General features: G+C 32.4%; 1 protein-coding gene across 1 annotated transcript; it reads left to right on the top strand.

The window, feature by feature from the left end:
* The first annotated feature begins 147 nt into the window (after positions 1-147).
* On the top strand, positions 148-23,960 carry LOC122716672 (titin-like). Its single transcript, XM_043939974.1, has 26 exons — positions 148-3,849; positions 4,173-4,198; positions 4,291-10,819; positions 11,256-11,303; positions 11,413-11,526; positions 11,620-11,772; positions 11,916-12,279; positions 12,637-12,952; positions 13,293-13,581; positions 13,965-14,033; positions 14,143-14,275; positions 14,556-14,992; positions 15,143-15,412; positions 15,816-16,194; positions 16,700-16,854; positions 16,968-17,258; positions 17,384-17,525; positions 17,688-17,957; positions 18,207-18,652; positions 18,772-19,071; positions 19,253-19,407; positions 19,494-19,644; positions 20,367-20,471; positions 21,293-21,490; positions 21,662-21,967; positions 22,230-23,960. The coding sequence occupies exons 1-26, from the start codon at positions 300-302 to the stop codon at positions 22,430-22,432; spliced, it is 15,399 nt and encodes a 5,132-aa protein (XP_043795909.1). The 5' UTR covers positions 148-299; the 3' UTR covers positions 22,433-23,960.
* Positions 23,961-24,271: the final 311 nt, after the last annotated feature.

Below are 24,271 nucleotides of genomic sequence, written 5' to 3'. Positions count from 1 at the left end.
AAACAATAAAACCTCTTCCGTCACTAGAAAAGGTCAAGCCTACGGAAGTAGAGGAGGTAAAGGAACAAATAACTATCACGGAGGAAGTAACCAAAGAAGGCAAACCTAAAAAAGTGACGAAGAAAAATGTCATCAGACGTAAAGGAAAGGAGCAACAGGTGACTGAATTCATTACTATCGAAGAGCAAGGAAAGGCTCCGGTCACATCTGTTACTGAAAATCCAGTGGAAGAAATAGTTGATGAGATTGTTAAATCACTTCCCGCGCTTGAGGATGTCAAGCCTGCAGAAGTGATAGAAATGCAAGAGCATTTAATCCTTACCAAAGGTGTTATAAAGGAAGAGAAAGGGAAAGAGATTACAATGAAGAAGATTAAACCTATAGGCAAAGAAGAAGAAGTAGCAGAAATAGTTACTGTTGAAGAAAAAGAAAAACTACCTATTACGACAGTGTCTGAGGATCGCGTAGAAGAAATACTGGAAGAATTGTCGAAACCAGTTTTGTTAATTGAATATGTTAAGCCAACTGAAGTAGAAGGTGTTCGTGAAGAAATCACAGTCACTGAAGAAGTAACTAAAGAAGGAAAACCAAAGAAAATAACTAAAAAGAGAATTATCACTCGTAAAGGCAAAGAACAACGAGTAATAGAAGAAGCTACGGTTGAAGAACAAGGAAAAAGACCAGTCACAACTATAACTGAAGGACCTATGGAAGAATTAGTTGAAGAAATAATAAAACCGTTGTCTGCTCTAGAACAAATCAAACCATCTGAAGTGGAAGAAATTCGTGAGCAAATAACTGTGACTGAAGAAATAACTAAAGAAGGTAAACCTAAAAAAATCGTCAAAAAGAAAATAATCAAACGAAAAGGAAGAGAACAACAAATCTCCGAAGTTGTTACGGTTGAAGAACAAGACAAACCTCCAGTAACTATTATCACTGAAAGTCCTATTGAAGAAATAGTTGAAGAAACGATAAAAGCTTTGCCTGTACCCAAATATATGAAACCAGGTGATGTAGAAGAAGTCCGTGAACAAGTCATTATTACTCAAGAAATAACCAAAGAAGATAAGCCAAAGAAGATAACCAAGAAGAAAGTTATCAAACTCAAAGGGAAGAAACAGCAAGTGACTGAAATTGTTACCATTGAAGAACAAGGAAAGAAACCCATTACAACTATAACAGAAGGACCTGTTGAAGAAGTAATTAAAGATATTATAAAACCACTCGTAAAACCATCCGAAATAGAAGAAGTTCACGAACAAGTAACTGTCGTTGAAGAAATAAAGGAAGGCAAACCTAAAAAGATTACTAAGAAAAAGAAAATTAGACAAAAGGGAAGAGAACAACAAGTATCTGAAATTATAATTGTTGAAGAAGAAGGAAAGCTGCCAGTTACAACGATTACCGAAGGTCCTACAGAAGAAATAATCGAAGAAACTGTGAAAATTCTGTCTGCTCCAGAATATACTAAACCAAATGAACTGGAAGAGATTCGTGAACAAGTTACTGTCACACAAGAAATGACCGAGGAAGGCAAACCTAAGCAAATTACGAAACAAAAGACCATGAAACGTAAAGGAAAGAAACAACAAGTGACGGAAGTTGTAATAGTTGAAGAGGAAGGCAAATCTCCTGTCACAACTATTATTGAAGGTCCTGTCGAGGAAATTGTAAAAGAAACTATAAGAGCACTTCCTATTTTAGAACGTGTAGAACCATCAAAAGTGGAAGAAGCAGTTGAAGAAACTGTTACTGAAATTGTTACCGAGGAAGGTAAACCAAAAATCGTTAAGAAGAAAATTCCTAAAAAAGTTTCTAAAAAAGTGTCTGTTCCTAAAGAAGAAAAAGAAAAAGTTCCAGAAATTCCTGAAATTTCTGAACTTCCAAGAAAACTTAAGAAACCAATTAAACTTGAACGTCTCAAAATAACTAAAGTCGAAGCCACGAAACTCGAAATACAAGAAATATCTGTAGATAAACCTCAATTTGCACAAATTAAATTGCGTAAAACTCCAATTATGAAACGACCTGTGGAAAAGAAAGAAAAAATTCCTCGAGTTCTTCTTCGAAGTCGAATTACACCCATAGAATGGCCTCCAGGCATAAAATATTTGAAAATCGAGGAATTTGAACCGAATGAAGTTCAAAATGGCATTTTGTCTCGCAATGTCGAAGAAGCTGCCACTTTACCAAAATCTAAGAAGAAGAAGTTGAAACGTTTGGAAAAGGAAATAACCAAACTGGAAAAGCTGGATCAAGAATTCGAAGAATTGAAAAAAGAATTACCTCTGGAAAAACTTGAAGAGCCTCTAATAGAGAAACCGGAAAAGAAAGTGAAGAAAAAGAAGCCTGTTGAAAAGGTTAAAAGCGAAAAGCCACAGTTAATGAGAATCAGCATCAAAGAACAGAAACCTATCAAATTGAAAATTGAGGAACCAATTACTCCTTTGTTTGCACAGATTAAACTGAAAAAAGTACCTGTCAAACCAAAAAAGAAAGAAGATAAAGATGAAACTAAGTTTCTTAAGGTTTTATTACGCAGTCGTATCACAGAACAGGAATGGCCACCATCTATCAAATATCCTATTATTACTGAACTTGAACCTAATTATGTACAGAGTGGTGAACTATCTCGCACTATGGAAGAAGCGTTAAAACTAAAGAAAGTGAAACACAAGAAAGTGAAACTTCCAGAAAAAGAAATAACAAAATTGGAAAAATTGGATCAAGATTTCGAAAAATTAAAGAAAGTTCCATTAGAAAAAGTAGAAGAAATAGTGCCGTATGAACATAAGCTTAAACCCAAAGAATCTGAAGAAGAGAAACCGAAAAAATTGAAAATAGGCAAAGGAAAACCTCGGTCTGCGGAAGAAGAGGAGCCAGAAGTAATCAAATTAAAGAAAATACCGGAAAAAGTTCCAAGTATTTCAGAAAAGCTTACTCCTATTGCAAAAAAGAAAGATGAAGTAGACAAGCCTGAAAAAGAGAAAGAAGAGAAAGAATATCCTGAACTAAAATCATTCGAACCATACGAAATAGAAACAACCGAAGTAGAATTAGAAGAACTAGAAAAACCAGAATATCCAAAGAAACCAGAAAAAGTGTCTAAAAAGATGCCAACTAAGAAACCGAAGAAGGAATGCAAGATACCGACTCAGGAAACTGAGGCTGTTCCAATAGTACCCGGTGTTCCAAAACCAAGAGAACCTGAAGAAGAAGAAAAAATTAAGAGAAGAATTCCTGAATATGAAGCTTCAATGAAGGAGCCAGAGAAAAATAAATTGAAACCTTGGAAGAAACCTGAAGAAGAAAAAGAGCAAGAAAAGAAACCTGAGTATTATCTAAAATTCGTTCCCAAAGACGACGATATTGTCGAGATTGTCGAGATTGTCACGACCGTGAGCACGGAAGAAACACCAGAAAAGAAACAACGAAAAATCAAAAAGAAGAAAACCACGACGAAACATGGAGACGAAAAACCGAAAGTTGTCGAAGAGACAACGATAGAGGAAGAGGGTGAACCTATAGTAACGGTTGAAGAAATTGTCGAGGATAAAACTGTATCAGTCGAATTGAAACCTATACCTGTCGAAGAAATCAAAGAAGAGATAGTAACGAGCAAGATTATGAGCGAGGATGGAATAAAGAAAATGGTGCGCAAAAAACGCGTCACAAGAAAACGCGAAGGTAAAGAACAGATCACCGAAGAGGTGGTCGTGGAAGAGGAAGGTAAAGAACCATTAATAGCAACAACAGAACTTCACGAAGACATTACACGAGAAATACACGAAAAACCAAAACACAAAAGACCAACAAAACCAAAAGCTGACGAGAAAGTGACGGAAGGTAAGCCCATTTCTTACGTATTACAATTATACCATCACCATAGCCTACAATTATATTATATATATACGCCAGTTTTCATTTATCGAGCATAAATGATATACGATTTAAACAATACAAAATACAAAGACATGATGGACAACTATACTTGATATTGTACTATATACATAATCGGTGTATATGTTTATAAGCACTTTGTTTATACGCTTCTACTATTTTCTATCTTCGTTTATTCGTTAAATAATTTATGATATGTTATAAAGAAAAGCTTGAAATGAAATATTCTATTTTAAGATCAAATCTAAAGCATTTTATTCTTTTCGCAGATATCACGGAGGAAGTTGTAGAACAGGTAAGATTTATAATCGATTTTAAAATTATTTATATTTTTTATTTTAATTATGGATATAAAATTTATTGAAATTGATTTTTTATAAATAACAGAAAATTGTCGAGGAAATCAAGAAAATACCAAAGGTTGTCAAAAAGATTATTAAGAAAAAACCTCTTAAAGCTAAAGATGAAGTAACAGAGGAAGTCGTGGAAGAAATAATAATAGAGCAACCTGATGAACAAGAAGCACAACCAATCGTCGAAGAACTAGAAACAGCAACAGTTATTGAACACGATGTACGAAAGATACCGAAGAAAAAGAAGGAGGTCATTATTAAAGAGGAGGAGGAGATATTTGAAACAATCGAGACACCTACACAAAAAATTATTAGGAAGAAGATTCGTCCTATGAAGAAAGAAGGAGAAGAAATCGTGGTAGAAGAAATAATTCAGAAACCACGCGAGGAAACGATAGAAATGGAGAAACAAAGAATAGTAGAAGTAATCGAGACACCTACAAAGAAAATAGTGAAGAAAATAAAAGCAGTAGTAAAAGATGACGGTGTTCCCGAAGAGATTGTTGAAGAAATCGTAATCGAGAAACCGCAGAAAGAAAAAGCGAAACCTATCGTGGAAGAAGAAAAGGAAAAGGTCAAAATAACGAAAATTGATCTAATACAAGCACCCAAAAAACCGGAAGAAATAGTTGAAGACGAAGAAGAAATAATTGAAACCATTGAAACTCCAACGCAAAAGATCATTAAAAAGAAACCAAAAGATAAAAAGAAGAAGATAGTGGAAGAAGTTATACAAAAAACAATAGAAGAAGCAAAAGCAATGGAAGAACATAAAATTGTGGAAATCATTGAAACACCGACAAAGAAAATAATCAAGAAGAAAAAAGCGATTATCACAGAAGGAAAAACTCCTGAGGAAGAGGAAGTTGAAGAAATCGTAATTGAAAAACCTGTTAAAGAAAAAATCCAAAAGGATGTTGTATCTCAAGAAGGCATAGAAATTACTGAAATTATTACCGAAACTTCTATCGAACAGTTTCCTGAAAAGAAACCAGAAGAAAGCAAGCCCTCAGTTGTGGAAGAAGAAAAGACAGAAATCACGCAGATAGAAATGAAGAAAGTACCAAAGAAGAAGAAAAAACCAATTACAACGATTGAAATAGAAGAGAAAGAAGAGATCATAGAAGAAATAAAACCTGAAGTGAAAAAAGAAAAAGCTAAACCGACTGAGAAAGAGAGTGTTGAAATAACCGAAGTGATTTCTGAAGAAATAACAGAAAAACTTCCTGAAGAAGTTAAACTTATGAAAAAGAAAGTTGCTAAAATTAAGGAAACAGAAGAAAAAATAATAAAGAAGGAAGTAAAAGTAAAGGAAGCACCGAAGGAAGCTGTGCCTCAGACAGAAGAACAGCCAGAAGAAGAAGTACAAGAACTAATTACAGAAAAGCCAAAGAAAACTAAAGCAAAGAAAGAAATCATGTCTCAAGATAGTATCATAACTACCGAAGTCATTTCTACAAGCGCAGAAGAAGCGTTAGAAATAAAGAAACCGGAAGAAGATAAAGCTGTAGTTACCAAAGAAAAGGAAGAGAAAGATAAAGTAGAAGAGAAGAAAGTAATTGTAAAAAAGGCTCCTAAAAAGAAACTTATACCAACGGAAGCTGAAGAGGAACAAATAGAAGAAATAATAGAAGAGATGACACCAGAAGAATTAAAAAAGAAAAAAGCTAAAAAGACTATCCTTCCTAAGGAGGAGATACAGATAACCGAAATGATTCCTGAAGTTAAAACAGAAGAGATAAAAGAGAAAAAACCAAAAGAAGAAAAAGCTGTTCCCAAAGAGGAAGAAAAAGTGGAAGAAGAAGCAAAGATTACAGAAGTTTCCATAAAGAAAGTACCCGAAGAAAAGGAAGAAAAGAAAGAAATTGTAACGAACGGTGAGATTATTGGAGAAAAACCAAAAATAAAAGAAATTTCTGAAGAAAAACCTGAATTAAAAGAAGCTCCAAAGGCAGAAAAATTTAAAAAAGAGAAACCAAAAGAACCAGAGGAAAAGAAAGCAAAGGAAGAGAAATTGAAAAAGAAAAAAATACCAGAAAAGAAACCTATCGTGGAAGAGGAACAGTTCGAAGAAAGAATAGAAGAAATAGTAGAAGAAAAACCAAAGAAAGTCGAGCCCAAAAAAGAAATTATATCAATGAAAAGTATAGAAACTACTGAAATTATTTCAGAAACTGTTGCCGAAGAATTGTCAACGAAGAAACCTGAGGAACATAAAGCAATACCTGTCGAAGAAAAATCAGATGAAAAAGTTACAGTTGTAGAAGTCTCAGTAGAAAAAGCTCTAGAAAAGAAAGAGAAAAAAATACCAGAAGAAAAACCAATCGAGGAAATTCCTGAGAAACCAAAGGAAATAAAGAAGAAGAAGAAAAAGAAGGTAGTTAAGAAAGATGATATCGAAGAATGGGTAGAACCAGAATATGAACGACCAGTATTGGAACCTATGCCTGAGAAGATACAATGGGAACCAAAGAAGAAAAAAGTAAAGAAACCTTTACCAGAATCCTTGCAGAAACTGGTACCTCAGAAAATCGAAAGAAAAGAGATTAAACCCACGAAGTTAAAATATTCAGAACCTACAGAAACTGTTCAGTTTGCTGCAATTAAATTAAAGAAAGTAGTAATTCCGAAAAAGAAGGAAATTGAAGAAGCCAAATTTCCGAAAATTATGTTACGAAGCAGAATTACATTTGTCAGAGATTATCCACCTGAAATACAATATTCAAAGATAACTGAACTGGAAGAAAATCCAGTTCAAACGGGTATTCTGTCTAGAAATACAGAAGAAGCTCTTGAAATTCTAAAGAGGAAAGTGAAGAAGATTAAACTTCCCAAAAAAGAAATCACAGAATTAGAAAAATTGGACCAAGAATTCGAAGAATTGAAAAAGGTTCCATTGGAAAAAATAGAAGATAAATCGATATATGAACGTCCACCAAAAAAACCTACGGAAAAACCAGAAGAACCACAAAAGTTAATTATTGGAAAAGGTAAGGTGCCGGAAGAAAAGAAAACAGAACCTGAAATGATGAAATTAAAAAAGATTCCTGAAAAGAAACCGGAAAAAATTGAAGAACCATTGAAGAAACCAGACAAACCAGAATTTGAAGAGGAAGTTAAGCCACGAAAGAAAGAGAAACCAAAGATGAAATTAGAACACGAAGAATTGAGACCATTAGAATTTGACAAACCAGAGCTCGAAAAATATGTGCCCGAAGAGCGTGAGAAATCAGAAAAACCGGCACCAGAGCCAGTGCCAAAACCATATGAAAGAGAGAAAAAGAAAAAACCAGATCAAGAAATAGAACAAATTCCTTTGATAAAAGGAGAACCTAAACCATCAGAACCAGACAAAGAACCGGAACTTAAATTTAGAATACCCCAAAAAGAAAAACCAGAGGAAGAACCGGAAAAGATAACATTGAAAGGCTGGAAAAAAGATAAACCTGAGGATGAAGATATCAAAGAATTTCCAGCGAAGGAAGAAAAAGAAGCTCCTACGGAACCCAAAGAAACGGAAGAGATTATCCTGAAGCGCAAAGTAAAACCAAAGAAACCTAAAGAAGAACCTCCTAAGGAGGAGGAAGTGACATTCAAAAAACCAAAAGAAAAGAAAGAAGTTCCAGAAGTAATTGAAGAAATCACGCTAAAGAAAAAACCTGAGAAACCAATAGAAGAAATCCCGGCAGAAATATTTATTAAGAAACCAATTGTAGAGGAAAAAGAAGCAGAAGAAGAGGAAACAATTACTGAAGTAACATTAAAGAAAAAACCGAAAAAACCAGAAGAAATTGTTGAAGAAACAATTGTAAAGAAACCAAAGAAAAAGCCGATAAAGAAGGAAGAAGCCGAGGCTGAAATTACCATTAAGAAAGTTGAAGAGAAAGAAGTCGAAGAGGTTAAAGAAGAAGTAGTTATACAGAAAAAACTGAAAGAAAAACCTGTTCCAGAGCAAGCAATAGAAGAAGTTACTCTGAAGAAACCAGAAGAAAAGATACCTGAGGAAATAATTGAAGAAATAAAGAAACCTAAAGAAATGAAACCTGTAAAGGAAAAAGCTATTGATGAAATCACTGTAAAGAAACCTATTGTGGAAGAAAAGAAGGAAGAGGAAATTCCTGAACAAATAACACTCAAGAAAAAGAAACCAAAAGAAAAACAAGTTCCAGAGAAAATAGAAGAAAAGGTTACATTGAAAAAACCAATACCAAAAGAAAAAGTGCCGGAAGAAATAAGCGAACAAGTAGAGATAAAGAAACCGAAAAAGAAAAAACCTGTAGAAGAAGAGGCAGCTGATGAAATCACTATTAAGAAACCTGTGCCTGTAGAAAAGGAAGAAGAAGAGATTACAGAGGAGATTACATTGAAGAAAAAGAAACCTAAAGAGAAACCAGTTTTAGAAGAAGTGAAGGAAGAGGTTACATTGAAAAAACCAGTATCAAAAGAAAAAGAGCCGGAAGAAATAAGCGAACAAGTAGAGATAAAGAAAAAGAAAAAACCTATAGAAGAAGAGGCAGCTGATGAAGTCACTATTAAGAAACCTGTGCCTGTAGAAAAGGAAGAAGAAGAGATTACAGAGGAGGTTACATTGAAGAAAAAGAAACCTAAAGAGAAACCAATTTTAGAAGAAGTGAAGGAAGAAGTTACATTGAAAAAACCAGTATCAAAAGAAAAAGTGCCAGAAGAAGTAAGCGAACAAGTAGAGATAAAGAAACCGAAAAAGAAAAAACCTGTAGAAGAAGAGGCAGCTGATGAAGTCACTATCAAGAAACCTGTTCCTGTAGAAAAAGAAGAAGAAGAGATTACAGAGGAGGTTACATTGAAAAAGAAGAAACCTAAAGAGAAACCAGTTTTAGAAGAAGTGAAGGAAGAGGTTACATTGAAAAAACCAGTATCAAAAGAAAATGTGCCGGAAGAAGTAAGCGAACAAGTAGAGATAAAGAAACCGAAAAAGAAAAAACCTGTAGAAGAAGAGGCAGCTGATGAAGTCACTATCAAGAAACCTGTACCTGTAGAAAAAGAAGAAGAAGAGATTACAAAGAAGGTTACATTGAAAAAGAAAAAACCTAAAGAGAAACCAGTTTCTGAAGAAGTAACTGAAGAAGTTACACTAAAAAAACCAATTCCAAAAGAAGAAGAAAAAGAAATAACCGAGAAAGTTGAAATAAAGAAACCAAAGAAGAAGCCAGAAGAAGAGGTTTCCGATGAAATGACCATTAAAAAGCCAATTCCTATAGAGAAGGAAGAAGAAATAATAGAAAAAGTGACATTGAAGAAAAAGAAACCGAAAGAGAAACCAGTTCCAGAAGAAGTAACGGAAGAAGTTACATTCAAAAAACCAAAAGAAGAAGAAAAAATACCTGAAGAAGTAACCGAAAAAGTAGAAGTGAAAAAACCTAAGGAGAAAAAGCCGATAGTACAAGAGGCTGCCGATGAAATAACGATCAAAAAGATCGTTGAAGAAGAAAAGAAGGAAGAGGAGGCTCCTGAAGAAGTTATACTAAGACCAAAACCGAAGAAGAAATCAATCGTAGAAGAAGAAGAAGAGGTCGCTGAAGTAATCATCACAAAACCAAAACTAGTCGAAAAAGAAAAGACATCGGAAGAAGTTGAAGTATCTCTGAAAAAACCAAAAAAGAAACCGGTTGTAGAGGAAGAATCTGCCGATGTGACTATCAAAAAATTAATTCCTACAGAGGTTGAGGAAGTGCCTGAAGAATTTACCATTAAGAAAAAGAAGAAACCAGAAAAGAAACCGACGGTCACGGAAGAGATCGAAGAAACTGCCGTGACCATAAAGAAAGTTCGTGTTCCCGAGGAACCAAAAGAAGAAGAGGAAGTGTCGACTGAAATACAAATAAAGAAGAAGAAACCTGAACACAAGATCAAAAAGGAAGTGGCTGAAGAACTAACCATTAAAAAGTTCGAAGAAGTGAAACAGCCTGAAGAAGAAGAAGAAGTGCAAGAATTCACAGTAAAACGAAAACCTCCGAAGCAGCCTCCTAAACCGATCGAAGAGATCTATGAAGATGTTACTCTTCGAAAATTACGTCCAAAGAGAAAACCAAGGCCAGATATCAATGAGGTGACCGAGGTAGAAAATGTAACGTTCCGACCACGGTCCACGAAGACCAAAGAAGACGTAGAACAAGAATTCAAGATCTCGTTGAACACCTACGAGGAAGAAGATATTTCGATGTCCAGTAAAGTTCGATTGAAACCCAAGAAACGGCCAATGACATTCTCTGAAGAGACTGGAGAAGAAACGATCAAGATAATACAGGAAATCGAGGATGATTCCGGGCCTATCATAGAAGAGATCATAGAATCGGATGAAGAGGCCAAGGATCAATATAGTATCGAGGAATTGGAAACTGACGAAATGAGGCTTCCATTCAAAAGGAAGAAGAAGAAGGAACCTAAACCATATAAAGTGGAAGACGTCGAGGAGGGTGACGTGAAATTGAAACTGAAACACGAAAGGAAATACTCCATAGAGGAAGCTGACGAAACGTTGGCGTTGAAGTTGAAGGCCAAAAGACGCGTGTCCACTTACGAAGAAGGTTGGAAGGGATTTCACAATTACCGATTTCGCAGATAACGTTTAATCTGATGTAACGTGCTTTCAGCTATAATATAGAAATTAACATGCTTCATCAGGCTATAAGGTGCATTTAGTGAGTATGCTTGCCCCTAATATCCCTATGTCATCGAAACGAAGCCTAAAAATCTCCTGCTTCTTAATCCATTGCGAATGAAAAGCATATCGGTACTTTGTATAACGTACTTGAATAGCATTAGAACATTGTAACGAATTTCTAGTGAGAATAGGTATAGATCTAACGATATTCATATCTCGTCGAGAACGAGTATGATTAATATTGTGTAGTATATTGTCGCTTCAATTTTAATTGTTATGTCAATAAATGATTGTGTTAATCAATTTGTATGATTAATACTGCTTACCTTTATTATAATACTTCGTTTAACGCGTTGCAGAAGAAGCCTCGCTTAGTATCACCAGAGAAGAAGATATTTCAGAGGGAGGTATGTATTTTTACCGTCTGCATAAAACACGTGGAACACTTTTTATTTTTGTTTATCAAGTTTATTTTATTTTCGATATTAATAAATATTTGAAAATGATATATTATAGAAGAAATCGAATACGTTGTCCGCGATGGCGACACAATGTTCTCGATTTGCTCGTATGTGGCAGAAACCGACGAAGCCATTAACCTCGTTGAAGGAGAAAGAGTTTATATTATCGGTAAGCATTTATCTTTTTACGCGTTAAAATAGTATGGCATAATATCATAGAACTGGGTCAACGTTTACTATTCGTTATACACATTTTTTCCAGACCACACGAATCAGGATTGGTGGTTCGTGAAAAAACATTTGACAGAAGAAAAAGGTTGGGTTCCAGCACAATATCTTCTCAACGAAGTCCATTATACTCATTATCTGCAACGCAAATTACACGAGAAAATTGACAAATTACCTGTATTTGAAAGTATGTCGTATTTTATTTATGCGTATGGAAATAAATTTGAAAAAAACAATTTTGAAAATTCTATTTCTAACTTTCTTTAATATGTGAATAATATATTAATTAATTGGATAAATTTGATGATAAATTAATCTTCAATGTTGCAGAACCTGGGCCTGGAGAGAAAACATCAGCACCGAGATTCATCGAAAAATTGCAGCCAATTCATACACCAGATGGTTACACGGTTCAATTCGAATGTCAAGTGGAAGGTTTACCAAGACCTCAAATAACATGGTTCCGACAAACTGCCATCATCAAACCATCCCCTGACTTCCAAATGTATTACGATGATGATAATGTAGCAACTTTGATCATCAGGGAAGTATTCCCTGAAGATGCCGGCACTTTCACCTGTGTCGCCAAAAACGCTGCTGGTTTCGCTTCCAGTACTACGGAATTGATCGTAGAAGCGCCTCTTTCTGATCATGGATCAGATCTGACTGGTCCATCCAGAAAGAGTCTATCAAGGTACTCTTTTTTATAAATGGAAATTATTTTAATTCAGACATCAATTTCTTTTTTCTTTATTAACTTAATTTTTTTTCTTAAAGTAAATTTTTTTAATACAATTTTATAATTTTCATTTTACATTATTTCTTTAATATTTAATTTTTTTCATGTATCTGATTTACATCTAATGTACAATATTATAATATTTTTACAACCTTCTTTTTAATATAAAATGCATAATAAAATAAAAATTAATTTCTTTCAGACTATTTTGATGGATATTTTTTAAAATTTTTATACAATAACTTCATTTTTTTTTTTGAAAGTATATGTAAACTGAAATAAATTAACATTTTATTTTAACAATTTCTGCAGAGAATCATCGCTCGCCGATATCTTGGAAGGAATACCACCGACGTTCTCCCGAAAACCAAAAGCGAAATACGTCAATGAGGGTGAAGATGTGATACTGGAATGTCGATTAGTAGCAGTACCGGAACCTGAAATAACGTGGTATTACAAGGATACGCAGATCACAACCAAAGAGAACATCGTAGTTGCTACTGAAAGTGATATGCATATGTACTGCAGTGTGATTAAAATTACCAAAGTGCAAAAGAAACAGGAAGGAAAGTACACCATTGTCGCTAAGAACAGGGAAGGTGAAGCTACCATTGAGATTCCTATGAAGGTTTGTAATTCGAATACAATAATTATTAATTTGATAATATTATTATTGAATATTTATTCTTTTCCAATTAATCTTTTTATATATCTACATTTTAAAACTTTTTTCTATTTAAATATAATAAACAAAAATATGTTTTCTTTGAAAATACAAAATTTAGAAAAATTTAAGATAATATAATAAAAAATATATATAAATATAAATAATATATAATATATATAAATATAATAAAAAAATTTTTAAATTAATTTCTCTCTAAATTTGAATATATAATAATTTTTTTTTGTAATTCTATATTCTAAAGGTACAAAATTTGAAATAACTTGAATTTAACATCACACAGGTGAAGACTGGTAAACATGAACCACCAGAGATTCTAGAGCCATTGCAATCATATGTGGTACGAGAGGGTGAAACCGTGGTATTGTCGACACAAATCGTAGGAAATCCAGCTCCTAAAGTGACTTGGTACAAGAATGGTAAACCATTGAAGGATCTGATCCCGAAACAAGATGGCCACGTGAACACGTTAACGTTGATTCAGCCCCAAGTATCTGACAGTGGAGATTATTCTGTCACAGCCATTAACGATCTTGGCAAGGTTGAAACGAAAGCTACATTGACAGTTGAAAGTAAGAAGATTGAACATGTTAATGTTAATCTGTTGCCATAAAAAGCTTATTACTTATTCGCTTTTTATTCTCATATTAAAATTATTTCAATATAGTCACACTGCTATCCAAACTGATCAATTTTATTAAATTAATTCTTTTGATTTTTAAAAAATTGAAATATATTGACATGATATATATTGTGATACAAAAATCAAGAAATTGTTCAATTTAGATTAAACAATTGATTGAATGGTTCATATTTCTGTTAGAGAGTCTATTTTAAATTTTCTTTAACATTTTTTGCTCGATCTTAAATGTTTTTTTAATTTAAACGATATTACATCATGCTTATAATATATTAATGCTGCAAAATTCATTGCTTCGCTACATCGTTTTTTCAGTAAACTTGAATCCTTCGCTGACCATTAGCTTCCAACAACACGCGTACGAACACTACACTTTAACCAAGGGTACGATATGCTTCTGCTTGCATTTATTCATTGTGTATTTTAATATTTCAATAATTCTACCCTTATTGAATAATTCTGGAAAATTTTAAATATATAAATACTTTTGTAGAGATACCAAGCGGAGCACCAGAACCGCCACTCTTCACGGAACGATTCCAAGAACTTACTGTTCCGCAAAATGGTACCTTCAAATTGGTCGCAAAGGTTACTGGAAATCCTGTACCGGAAGTCACGTGGTTAAGGTATTATTATTATTTTTAAATCAAATTTTTAACCCTTCGTAACCTGAAAAAAAAATACGAAAGTATTATTTAAAAAGAAAGATTTTAGAATAAGAAATTTTAATTAAAAGATTATCCCGAATTTATATAATATGACTTTGATTTGTTTCTTCATTGTAAAATTCTATTAAAACTTGAAAATTCACTAAATAAAATATACAACAAATAATTATTCAAATAATAACAAATACGTGAATACAAAGTTAGAAAAAAAAACATTATTTAACTTTTTTTTTGACAGAAATAATAAATCCTTGGAAAAATCGCCGAATATCATTGAAACTTATGACGGTGAGAACATCGTGCTGGAGATCAGGAACGCGGATTCAGAGGTGGATGCAGGAGATTATAAATGCATCGCTAGTAATCCAGTTGGAAAAGCCTCTCACGGTGCCAAAGTTACGGTGGATGTGGAAAAGGTAACGTTCACGAAAACTCTGGAGAAGGAAGTGATCGTCGACGAGTACAAGACCTTGGAATTGATCTGCGAAACATCGCACACGGTATCGACGAAATGGTGGCACAATGATAAAGAGATCAGTGGAATGGATCATCGTGAAATTATTCAAGAAGGACGAGTGCACAAGTTGGTGATCAAGAGAACTAGTCCTACTGATGAAGGAACTTACAAATGCACTGTGAAGAATCAATCAACATCAAGCAAAGTTACTGTAAAAGGTGAGAATTGTAATTAATTAAACAGATATTTTCTAATCGATACATATTCATGGAAGTTTCATGGAAGTAATACAAATTGATTAAAATTTGTTTGAATTTTTGTCAAAAGAAATTATAACATTTATATGATCAAAATGTATAATGTTACAGCTACCAAACCAGAGTTCGTGAAGAAGTTACAAGACTGCGAAGTAAAGGAGCGTGATGTCGCCATTTTGGAAGTCGAGATCACGTCGCAGACAGCGGACGTGAAATGGTTCAAGGATGGCGAGTCCTTGGGACCAAGTAAAGAAAAATTAGAATTCGTGAAAGATGGCACCATTAGAAAATTACTAATCAGAAGCACATCTGTCCATGATGAAGGAGAATACACGTGCACTCTTATGGATGAGAAATGTACAGCGGAAGTCACTGTTATTGGTAAATATTATCTTTCTATTTAATTTATTGTAAAAATTAATGAATCATAAGACTAAGTCTATGTATACTTATCCTTTTTATTAATCAACGAAATTACTAAAATTCTTCTTGGATTTTTTCTAAAATTTAGAATTAAATTCAAAATTTTATACGAAAAATGAAAATTTCACGATAAAGAAATTTCGAAACTTTTTTTCCTTATTCCAAAATCATTAAATCATTTCCAATTTCATTTAAAAAATAAATAGAATTTAACTGTTCATGATATTTAAAATAAATATTCTATTATTAATTCCATTTTACTTTCACAAAATTTCTTCTCATAAATTAACATGATCCCAAAGTTATCGTTATTATCATTTATTCTTGTAATAGTTTATCGACATTTTACAAATTATTCTAGAATTACCACCGGAAATCATCACGAAAATGCAAGACGTGACGATAGCAAGAGGCGAGAGAGCGATTTTCGAGATAGAATTGACGAAAGGAGACGCTTTGGTTCGATGGTTCAAAGATGGCCAAGAACTACAATTTTCTGAACACGTACAACTGTCGATAGATGGCAAGAGGCAGAAATTGAAGATATACGACACGGAACCGGAAGATGCGGGTGTTTATTCCTGCGAAGTCGGTCAACAAAAATCATCTGCCAAGTTAATTGTGGAAGAACCAGGCGTGGACTTTATCACTAGATTACCAGATGTCACTCTTGTACCGTTGAATGCAGATGCCGTTTTCATCATTGAAATATCGAGGGACGTTCCAGTTACATGGATGAGGTAAGAAGAAATATTATGACAAATAAAAAAACAATTTCAATATATACAAGATAAAACAATGGGAATGTAAATGGAATCAATTCGATTATTCCATAAGTATTGATAGTTTTTCTTTTATTTATATTAAGTAAAGATAAAATTAAAAATAAAATTAGTTTTATTTTCTTTTCTAATAAAATTGTATAAATATTATGTTAATTGATCTAGTATTTTATATATAAATATTAATCTGTTCATAAAAGAAAAATCATTGGTTTAGTAAAATATTTTAAGAAATGAATTTTGTAAAATTTATGGTATAAAAGACAAAGAAATTTCATAGAGAATTATTAATGATAAGAAATACATTATTCTATTAAAATAATAATAATAATAAAAATAATAAAAATAATAATAAATAAATTTGAGATTCATTTAGATATATTCAGAAAATATTATTTAAAATAAAACTAATTAAATGCATACATATATAAACAAGATTAAATAAAATATAATAATATTATAGGAAATCTGAAGTAATTAAGGAATCATCGAAATATAGTATCGTCGATGAAGGCACAGTGAAGAAACTGATAGTGAAGAAATGTACCACTAAAGATATTTCAGAATACACAGCTGCTGTAACAAATGTGAAAACATCATCGAAATTAAGGGTCGAAGGTAATATCTAGAACCAATTAAATATTTCTTTCTTTGTCAAATAGCAGTTTTAATATTTTTAAATATTTTAACCAATCTAAATAACAATTATCATCATCTCTTTAAAATTCTAGTCATTGAAGTGGCGCCAAAGATTAGTCCAGACACACCCAAGAAGTACAAGGTGAGAAAGGGTGAAGATGTCGAAATAGTGGTGAAATTCAGCGCGACACCGAAACCGAACGACGAATGGACAGTGAATGGCCATGTGGTTACGAAATCGAAACGTGTTATGCCATTGATCGATGAAGAATCCGCGGTCTTAACTATCAGAAAGATCCAAGAAGAAGATGTTGGTGATTATACTCTGAAATTGGTGAACAATATTGGAGAGGCTAGCATAGAAATCAACGTCGTCATCGTTCGTGAGTATCCTATGTTTCTTTTCTTCTTTTCTTCTTCTTTTGAAATTAAAATTAAACAATCTTGTGTTTTTATCGAGAAATTCTATGTTATATATCTATTTTTATTTTCATATATCTATTTGCAGAGGTACCAAGTGCACCTGGAGCACCAGAACCACTGGAAGTAACTGAGAACAGTGTTACACTTCACTGGAAGAAACCAGATTCAAATGGAAACTCGCCTATTGTCGAGTACATTCTGGAGCATCAAGAAAAGACTGAAACTACGTGAGTGTATTAATTATTTAACTTGTCCAGAAAATATTTATAAATATAAATAAAATAAACCTATGAATTAATTCTATTTAATAAACATTTTAAATTATAAATTATTTTTTGATAACGACGAACATAAATGGAAAAGATTATATCCCTTTATTCAATTTAAAGGTGGACCAAAGTTGCAGAAACGATAAAGGAAACAACTCACAAAGTAACGAAATTAACAACGAACAAAGAATATACTTTCCGTGTAACAGCTGCAAACGAAGCTGGACCAGGCGAAACATCCCCAACTTCTCCATACATAAAGATAACAAAACCATCGGCTGCAGAACCACCAATTATCTTAGAACCTCTGAAGAGTGTCGTCGTTGGCCTTGGAGAAACCGTCAGTTTAACTTGCGTCATTGGTGGAACACCGGCGCCTGAGATTATTTGGTACGAATTTTGAGTCGAAAATATGTATCTATATTTTTTTCTTTCATTTATTTATCATTCTATATTCTCATATTTTAATCTGATTATACATTCATCAGACAATCTACTCATTATTAAATTATTGTTTTGAAATTGAAATAAATAAATACCAGTCAAAATTATTTTTCCTTCATAAAGAAGTAATATTTTCAAATATAAATATTAAAAATTAAATTAACGATAATTAATAAAATTAATAATTTCAATCAGGTTAAGAAATGGAGAAATTTTCGAAGATACCAATATCACGTACGAAAACCGTATGTCCAAATACACCATCACGAGGACAACGGAAACTTCATCGGCAAGCTTCACTGTGAAAGCGAAGAACGACATAGGAACAGCGGAAACAACGTGCGAGTTGAAGGTGCAAGAACCGCCTAAGATCACTTACGACGAAACACTGGCAAGCCAAAATCTTCCCGTGAACGGTCAATGGAAGATCGAGATTCAGACGAGCGGATTCCCAAAACCGGAAGTAACGTGGTTGAAGAGCAACAAGAAGATAGTCGACAAACGTGTATCTATTGAAACGGTGGAAAATACATCTACCATCTTTATTTCTTCGCTTAGCAGGGAAGATAGTGCCACTTACACGGTGAAGGCTGTGAATGAAGCTGGCAGCTCTTCGGTTGAATTACATCTTAGAGTAATAGGTATTATCAATTGATTCGATTCATTGATCGTATGATTAAGAAGAAATGGAATGCAATTAATATCTTAAATGGATTGTTAATTCGTAATTTTCCTACTTTTTTTTTTCAAATTATCGTAGATAAACCTAGCAAGCCTCAAGGACCAGTGGTCTTCAAAGAAATTAGGCAAGATCGTGTCACTATCGAATGGCGGCCACCGGAAGACGATGGTGGAATCGAACTCGAGAAGTACACGATCGAGAAGTACGAACCTGGCAAGACTTGGACGAAGGTGGTCGATATTGATAAAGAAGTAGAAAGTTTCTGCGTGCACAAATTGCAACAGAATGCCGAGTATAAATTCAGAATCATCGCCAGGAACGCTGTTGGAGCCTCTGAACCTCTGGAATCGGAAATAGTCAAAATGAGGACTTCCTTCGGTAGATTAAATTTTTATATTTTTAATAAAATTTTAAACGATACATGGATCAAATTTTAATACACACATAAATATTATTTTATATTTAAATCGTTCTTTTCCTTGCTTTTTATAATTCTATTAAATTTTTTAAAACAATAAGCAATAGTTGTTTGTTCAAATATTACAATATATTCTTGCAGAACCACCTGGACCACCAAGAGGACCTCTGGAAGTATCAGGAATGACGAAAACATCGTTCACAATAAAATGGCAGGCTCCAGAAAACGATGGTGGAACACCAATAACAGAATACATCATCGAGATTAAAGAAGAATCGAAGAAAGCTTGGCAAAAAGTCGATAAAAATTCTTCGCTTTCGACGAATATTTTCTTAGAAATCAAAATTCAATTTTGTTTTATTTACATTAAAATATTTTACAGATCGGCAGCACAAAGCACGAAACGACACAATTCGGCGTATCGAATCTAAAGACAGATGTGCCATACAACTTTAGGATAACAGCTAAAAACAGCGTTGGAACTGGTCCTCCTTACGTGGCTGAAGAATCAATTGCACCAGGCAGACGAATCAGTAAGTCATGCAGCAATCAAATTAATCATGTAGAAAACTATAATATTAATTGCCTAAGCTTAATTATATAATGATATTAATTTGTTCGAAATTAAAATTAATTTTGAAATTAAAATTTAACTTCTCGAGAATTATGATTTATTATTAAAATTGAATTCCACACTGTTAGGAATTATTTTATTAATTATTTAATTTTTATATTTATTATTTTATATAATATTACTATATTATACTGCTATTATATTTTTGATCATATTCTATCTTCTTTTTTTATTTAATACATACATTATTCTAAATATATACATTGAATTAAATAAATAATATGATAATTTTTATAATTTAAATATATTCCTATTTTAGCTTGTAATGATACAAATAATCGTAATCACTCGAGGGGTTATAACGCATAATATAAAAATAATACAATAATTTTGCAAAGCTTCGAAGTATTCTATATCTATTAAATGTTTTAATTAGCATTTCTAACAATTTCAAATATAAATCATCCAGCACTTCAACTGCTTATTACTGCTTATTTATTAATTTCGCTATCGCTTAGAAATAACAAAAATGACCGAAAGTACTATGTACGCTCTGCTTGGTATATTTCCGCCGACGAAAATAATTATCAGCAAAAGTAAGTTATTCACAAAACATACTCTCATTGCTTATTATTATTAAACATCGTTCGATCTATTTAATAAATAACGTTCGATTTGTAGCACCACCATCGAGTCCGCAACATGTACAAGTGATAAATGTTACCAGCAAGAGCGTGACGCTCAGTTGGTCTCCACCAGCCAGCAATGGAGGAACAGAACTCACAGGTAATTAAAAAATAGATATATATAAAATATATATAATAGAAGTAACAAAATAAAATGTTACTAATCTCTTCCGTGATTATAATCTTCAAGTATTTATTTGAAGATTCGCTATTATATGTCGAAAGAATAAGGATTTAGAATTGCTATATTATTTGATATCGTAACATTAAATTGTATTTTTGAATTTTTTAATATTTAGTAAATATACAGAGTGATCAGAAATAATATTTAGAACTTGAATTGCCCTATTGTTTTTGGATTTTTCTACAAAAATTATAGAAATTTCGGAAATTTCAAGCCCCATCTTTTAAAATAGAATCATATATATTTTTATATATATTATTTGATTCAGCTCGACATTTTCTATAAAAAAAATTAGCCCGTGTATGTCGAAAAATTATTAATTTATTAATTATTAATTTTGTTAAATTAATACGAAAGACAAGAAAAATATAGAAATCGAAAAGAGTCGAATCACAAATCCACACGTATTATGTTTATACTGATATCAAGTGTGAGGAACAAAGATAGAGCGAAAACATAATATCAGTATCTTCAAAATAGCAAACATCAATTGCTAATGTATCAATATCGATTACTTTTAAGATACTTATAAAAATTCAAAACGATCGTATAAACGTTACTTATCTTTCATTTAATAGCCATAGAATTATATACTTGCGATGCCGTGATTCATATTAAGAATTAATACTCCTTGAAAAACATCAATTATTAAATATACGTACAATCAATGATTAAATAATATTAAAATTATACGTATAGAATTACGAAAAAAATAATATATTCACTTGCTTCAATAGGATACATAATCGAAAAGAGGCCATTGATTGGAAAAGGAGCAAGATGGACGAAAGTTGTCACCCTGGACGCTATGACGCTTCAATATTGTATAGAGAATTTGAAAGAGAGCGAATTTATCTTCAGAATCTTCGCTGAGAACAACATAGGACTCAGTTTACCTACAAATTCAGAACCAGTTACCTTGATGACACATGCCAGTAAATATTCATTAGCCTTTTTGAATAATATTTAAATTTAAATTTAAACTATTTAATAAAATGTTTATTTCCTTTTGAATTTTTTAATTTGAATTAAAATTTTTATTTCGTTTCTTTCAAAATTGCTTTTCAAAATTGCGTATAAATTTTAATCTAATCCTGTATTCACAGATGTTCCATCACCACCAACTGCACCATTGGAAATCAGGCAAATTGCAGCAAACACAGTCGTTATTTCGTGGGGCAGGCCGGAATCAGATGGCGGTGCGCCATTGGAAAGTTACAAAATTGCTATTAGGGATGCAAAGAAGACCATGTGGATGGAAGTAGGCAGAGTGAACGCAGATACACAGAAATTAAATATCAGGGATCTTCAGGAGAATCACATGTACCTAATCAGGATCTTTGCCAAAAACGAAGTCGGTCTCAGTGATCCTCTAGAATCTGATGAACCTGTCAAAATCATACCAGCTTCCGGTGAGCTTCCAATATTTTTATTTTACCTTTTTTTAAGAATCTATATTTTTAGTAAGATTTAGAAAATATTTGAAATTTTTTGGAAATATTAAAAAGAAAATTTTGAATTATTTGAAAAGTATTTCCATTTTCAAATTTCTAAATTTCACAAATTTCAAAAATAAAAGATGCTTGAAAAATTCTGCAATATCAAAAACTTATATACCAATTTATAAAAATTTCTGTAAACATTTCAACATTATATTCTCATTTAATTTTCTAGAATTAGCCGTAGTGGAGCCAATCGCAGAAATGACCGAAAAAGGTGAAACTGCATCGGTCAGTTTTAGCACAGAGAATACGAGTTCTTGGCTACGCGAGCACAACATGGACGCCGACATCCATTCATACGCGAGAGCAAGACTTCTTAGACAAGACGAGTACTTCTTCCGCATTTGGCATTACGCTAAGAAACTTTTCGAATAAGCATTTCTACGATTTAACGATGAAATGAAAAACGAAGAACGGAATTCACATTCTTTCTTCATTTTATCGAGGACCATAACATATAATTTAACGCGTTAGCGAGACAAAGAAAACGAAATAATAATGGACAGATTTTTTTTATTAATTTAATGCGTTATAGAGATATTTCTGTTCTTTTTCTCTTCTGTCCTTTTTTTTTTCAACGAAATTTGAGAGAATCGTATTTCTATAAAAATTATTTTCCTCTTTCACGAAACTTTTTATTCTAGCGTCAGATATTTGCGACGTTTGATCTCTTACGTGAACACCGTATATACGTATAATATACGAAAAATTAATGACACTGTTACATCGTTCCTCTTTTAGAATCACGCGTATAGAGACTAGATTTATTTTAAGGATCGATATTGGATGGGTGTAGAATCTAGTCAGCATAGAATAATGATATTATTATTATTATTTTCTTTCTCATCTTTTAACGGACCAAGACTTCCTCACGCATACTTGGAATCAAACACAAACGGAAGACATTTACATTTCTTCCGATTCACGAAATAATCGCCACGATTTAATAACCGTGTAACTGAAAATTCGTCAAAAAAAAAAAAAAAATGAAGAAACTTTATCGGTAATCTTCATGATATCTAAATAAGCATTTTTTAATTAATTAATTTAAATTTCGTTAAACGTATTATCATTTAAAATTAATTAATTTTAAATTAAATTTATAATAAACAATATCAATCGATATCGTGAACATTCGGTATAACGTTTCTTCTTTTTTTTTTTTTTTGAATTATTAAAAATGGTAAAATATTAAAATTTTATCTTTTAATCACGCAAATTGAACAGACGAATTTTCAGTCGCATCGAATTGTATTTAAATACGTTGTATTTAAAAAAAGAACATCCTGATTTCCTCGATATATTCCTTTCGGTAAACGAGAAGCTTTATTATCAATCATTCGACGAGAAAATTTTAAATCCCCCCGAGACTCGATTCGTCGGTGAATGTGATAAACGATCGGAATCGATCGAGTACCTTATGTAAAGAAGCATATTTAGAGGTGATTAAGGATTAGTTGAACAACCCTCTCTCCACCAATCCTTTATTATCCCTTTTGTTACTTCCCTATCCAACACCTTTTCTATTTATATTATGAATACGAACGGAAAGAAACGTTCGTTTACTCCTACCCGAGTTTGCGAGGATTACTTTTAGTATTTATTCGTAAATGTATAATATTATGTTCAATTGTTACACGTTACCATTACCGTTATTAATTAATTAATTAATTAATTAAAATCGTTCGTTAATGTGATCGGCATCATTGCTGATGCTCGTACGACTGGTTATTTGAAGAGACTAGAGAAAACGAGGAAATGCCACGCGTGGTTGGTGTCGCGAGACGTAACAAAATATAGGTGCAAGAACAACAACAACGTTCACCAACTACGTGTCGCATACTTCGCGTTATATTGTAAGAAATCATTTTTTTTTTTGCGAATTAAATTATTGCAAACGGTACTTTTGATGTTTTTTTTTTTATTATTGTATCCTTTTCCTCTCCCTATGTGTATATAAGTAAATATCTGTACTAATAAAAAAGGTAAAAAATGTTTTGATGGAAAGAACTTTCTAATATCAGAACAATAAATTTTCTTTTATATTTAATTTTAATTATTTTTATAAATAGTATTTAACAATATTGAATTTGTTTTTATATTGTAAAGTTTTATTTCTTTTTGACTACCAATTAATAATTAGATTTACAAATTTAATAAATTTGTAAATTATTATATTATTATTTTTATGAAGAATTATTGAATTAGAAATTA

This window comes from Apis laboriosa, unplaced genomic scaffold, assembly GCF_014066325.1.
Source record: "Apis laboriosa isolate Shangri-la unplaced genomic scaffold, ASM1406632v1 scaffold47_cov149, whole genome shotgun sequence".
In the NCBI taxonomy this organism is placed as follows: domain Eukaryota; kingdom Metazoa; phylum Arthropoda; class Insecta; order Hymenoptera; family Apidae; genus Apis; species Apis laboriosa.
Note: the sequence above shows the minus strand (reverse complement) of the source record. Positions and strands in the feature narration are given on the sequence as shown.

Excerpts from the sequence above, each read along its gene's own strand:
- LOC122716672 (XM_043939974.1), top strand. The coding sequence starts at position 300 with ATGCAAGAGCATTTAATCCTTACCAAAGGTGTTATAAAGGAAGAGAAA. Across the intron at positions 19,072-19,252 it reads CAAAATGAGGACTTCCTTCG|AACCACCTGGACCACCAAGA; the intron begins GTAGATTAAATT and ends ATATTCTTGCAG. Across the intron at positions 21,491-21,661 it reads TACCTTGATGACACATGCCA|ATGTTCCATCACCACCAACT; the intron begins GTAAATATTCAT and ends CTGTATTCACAG.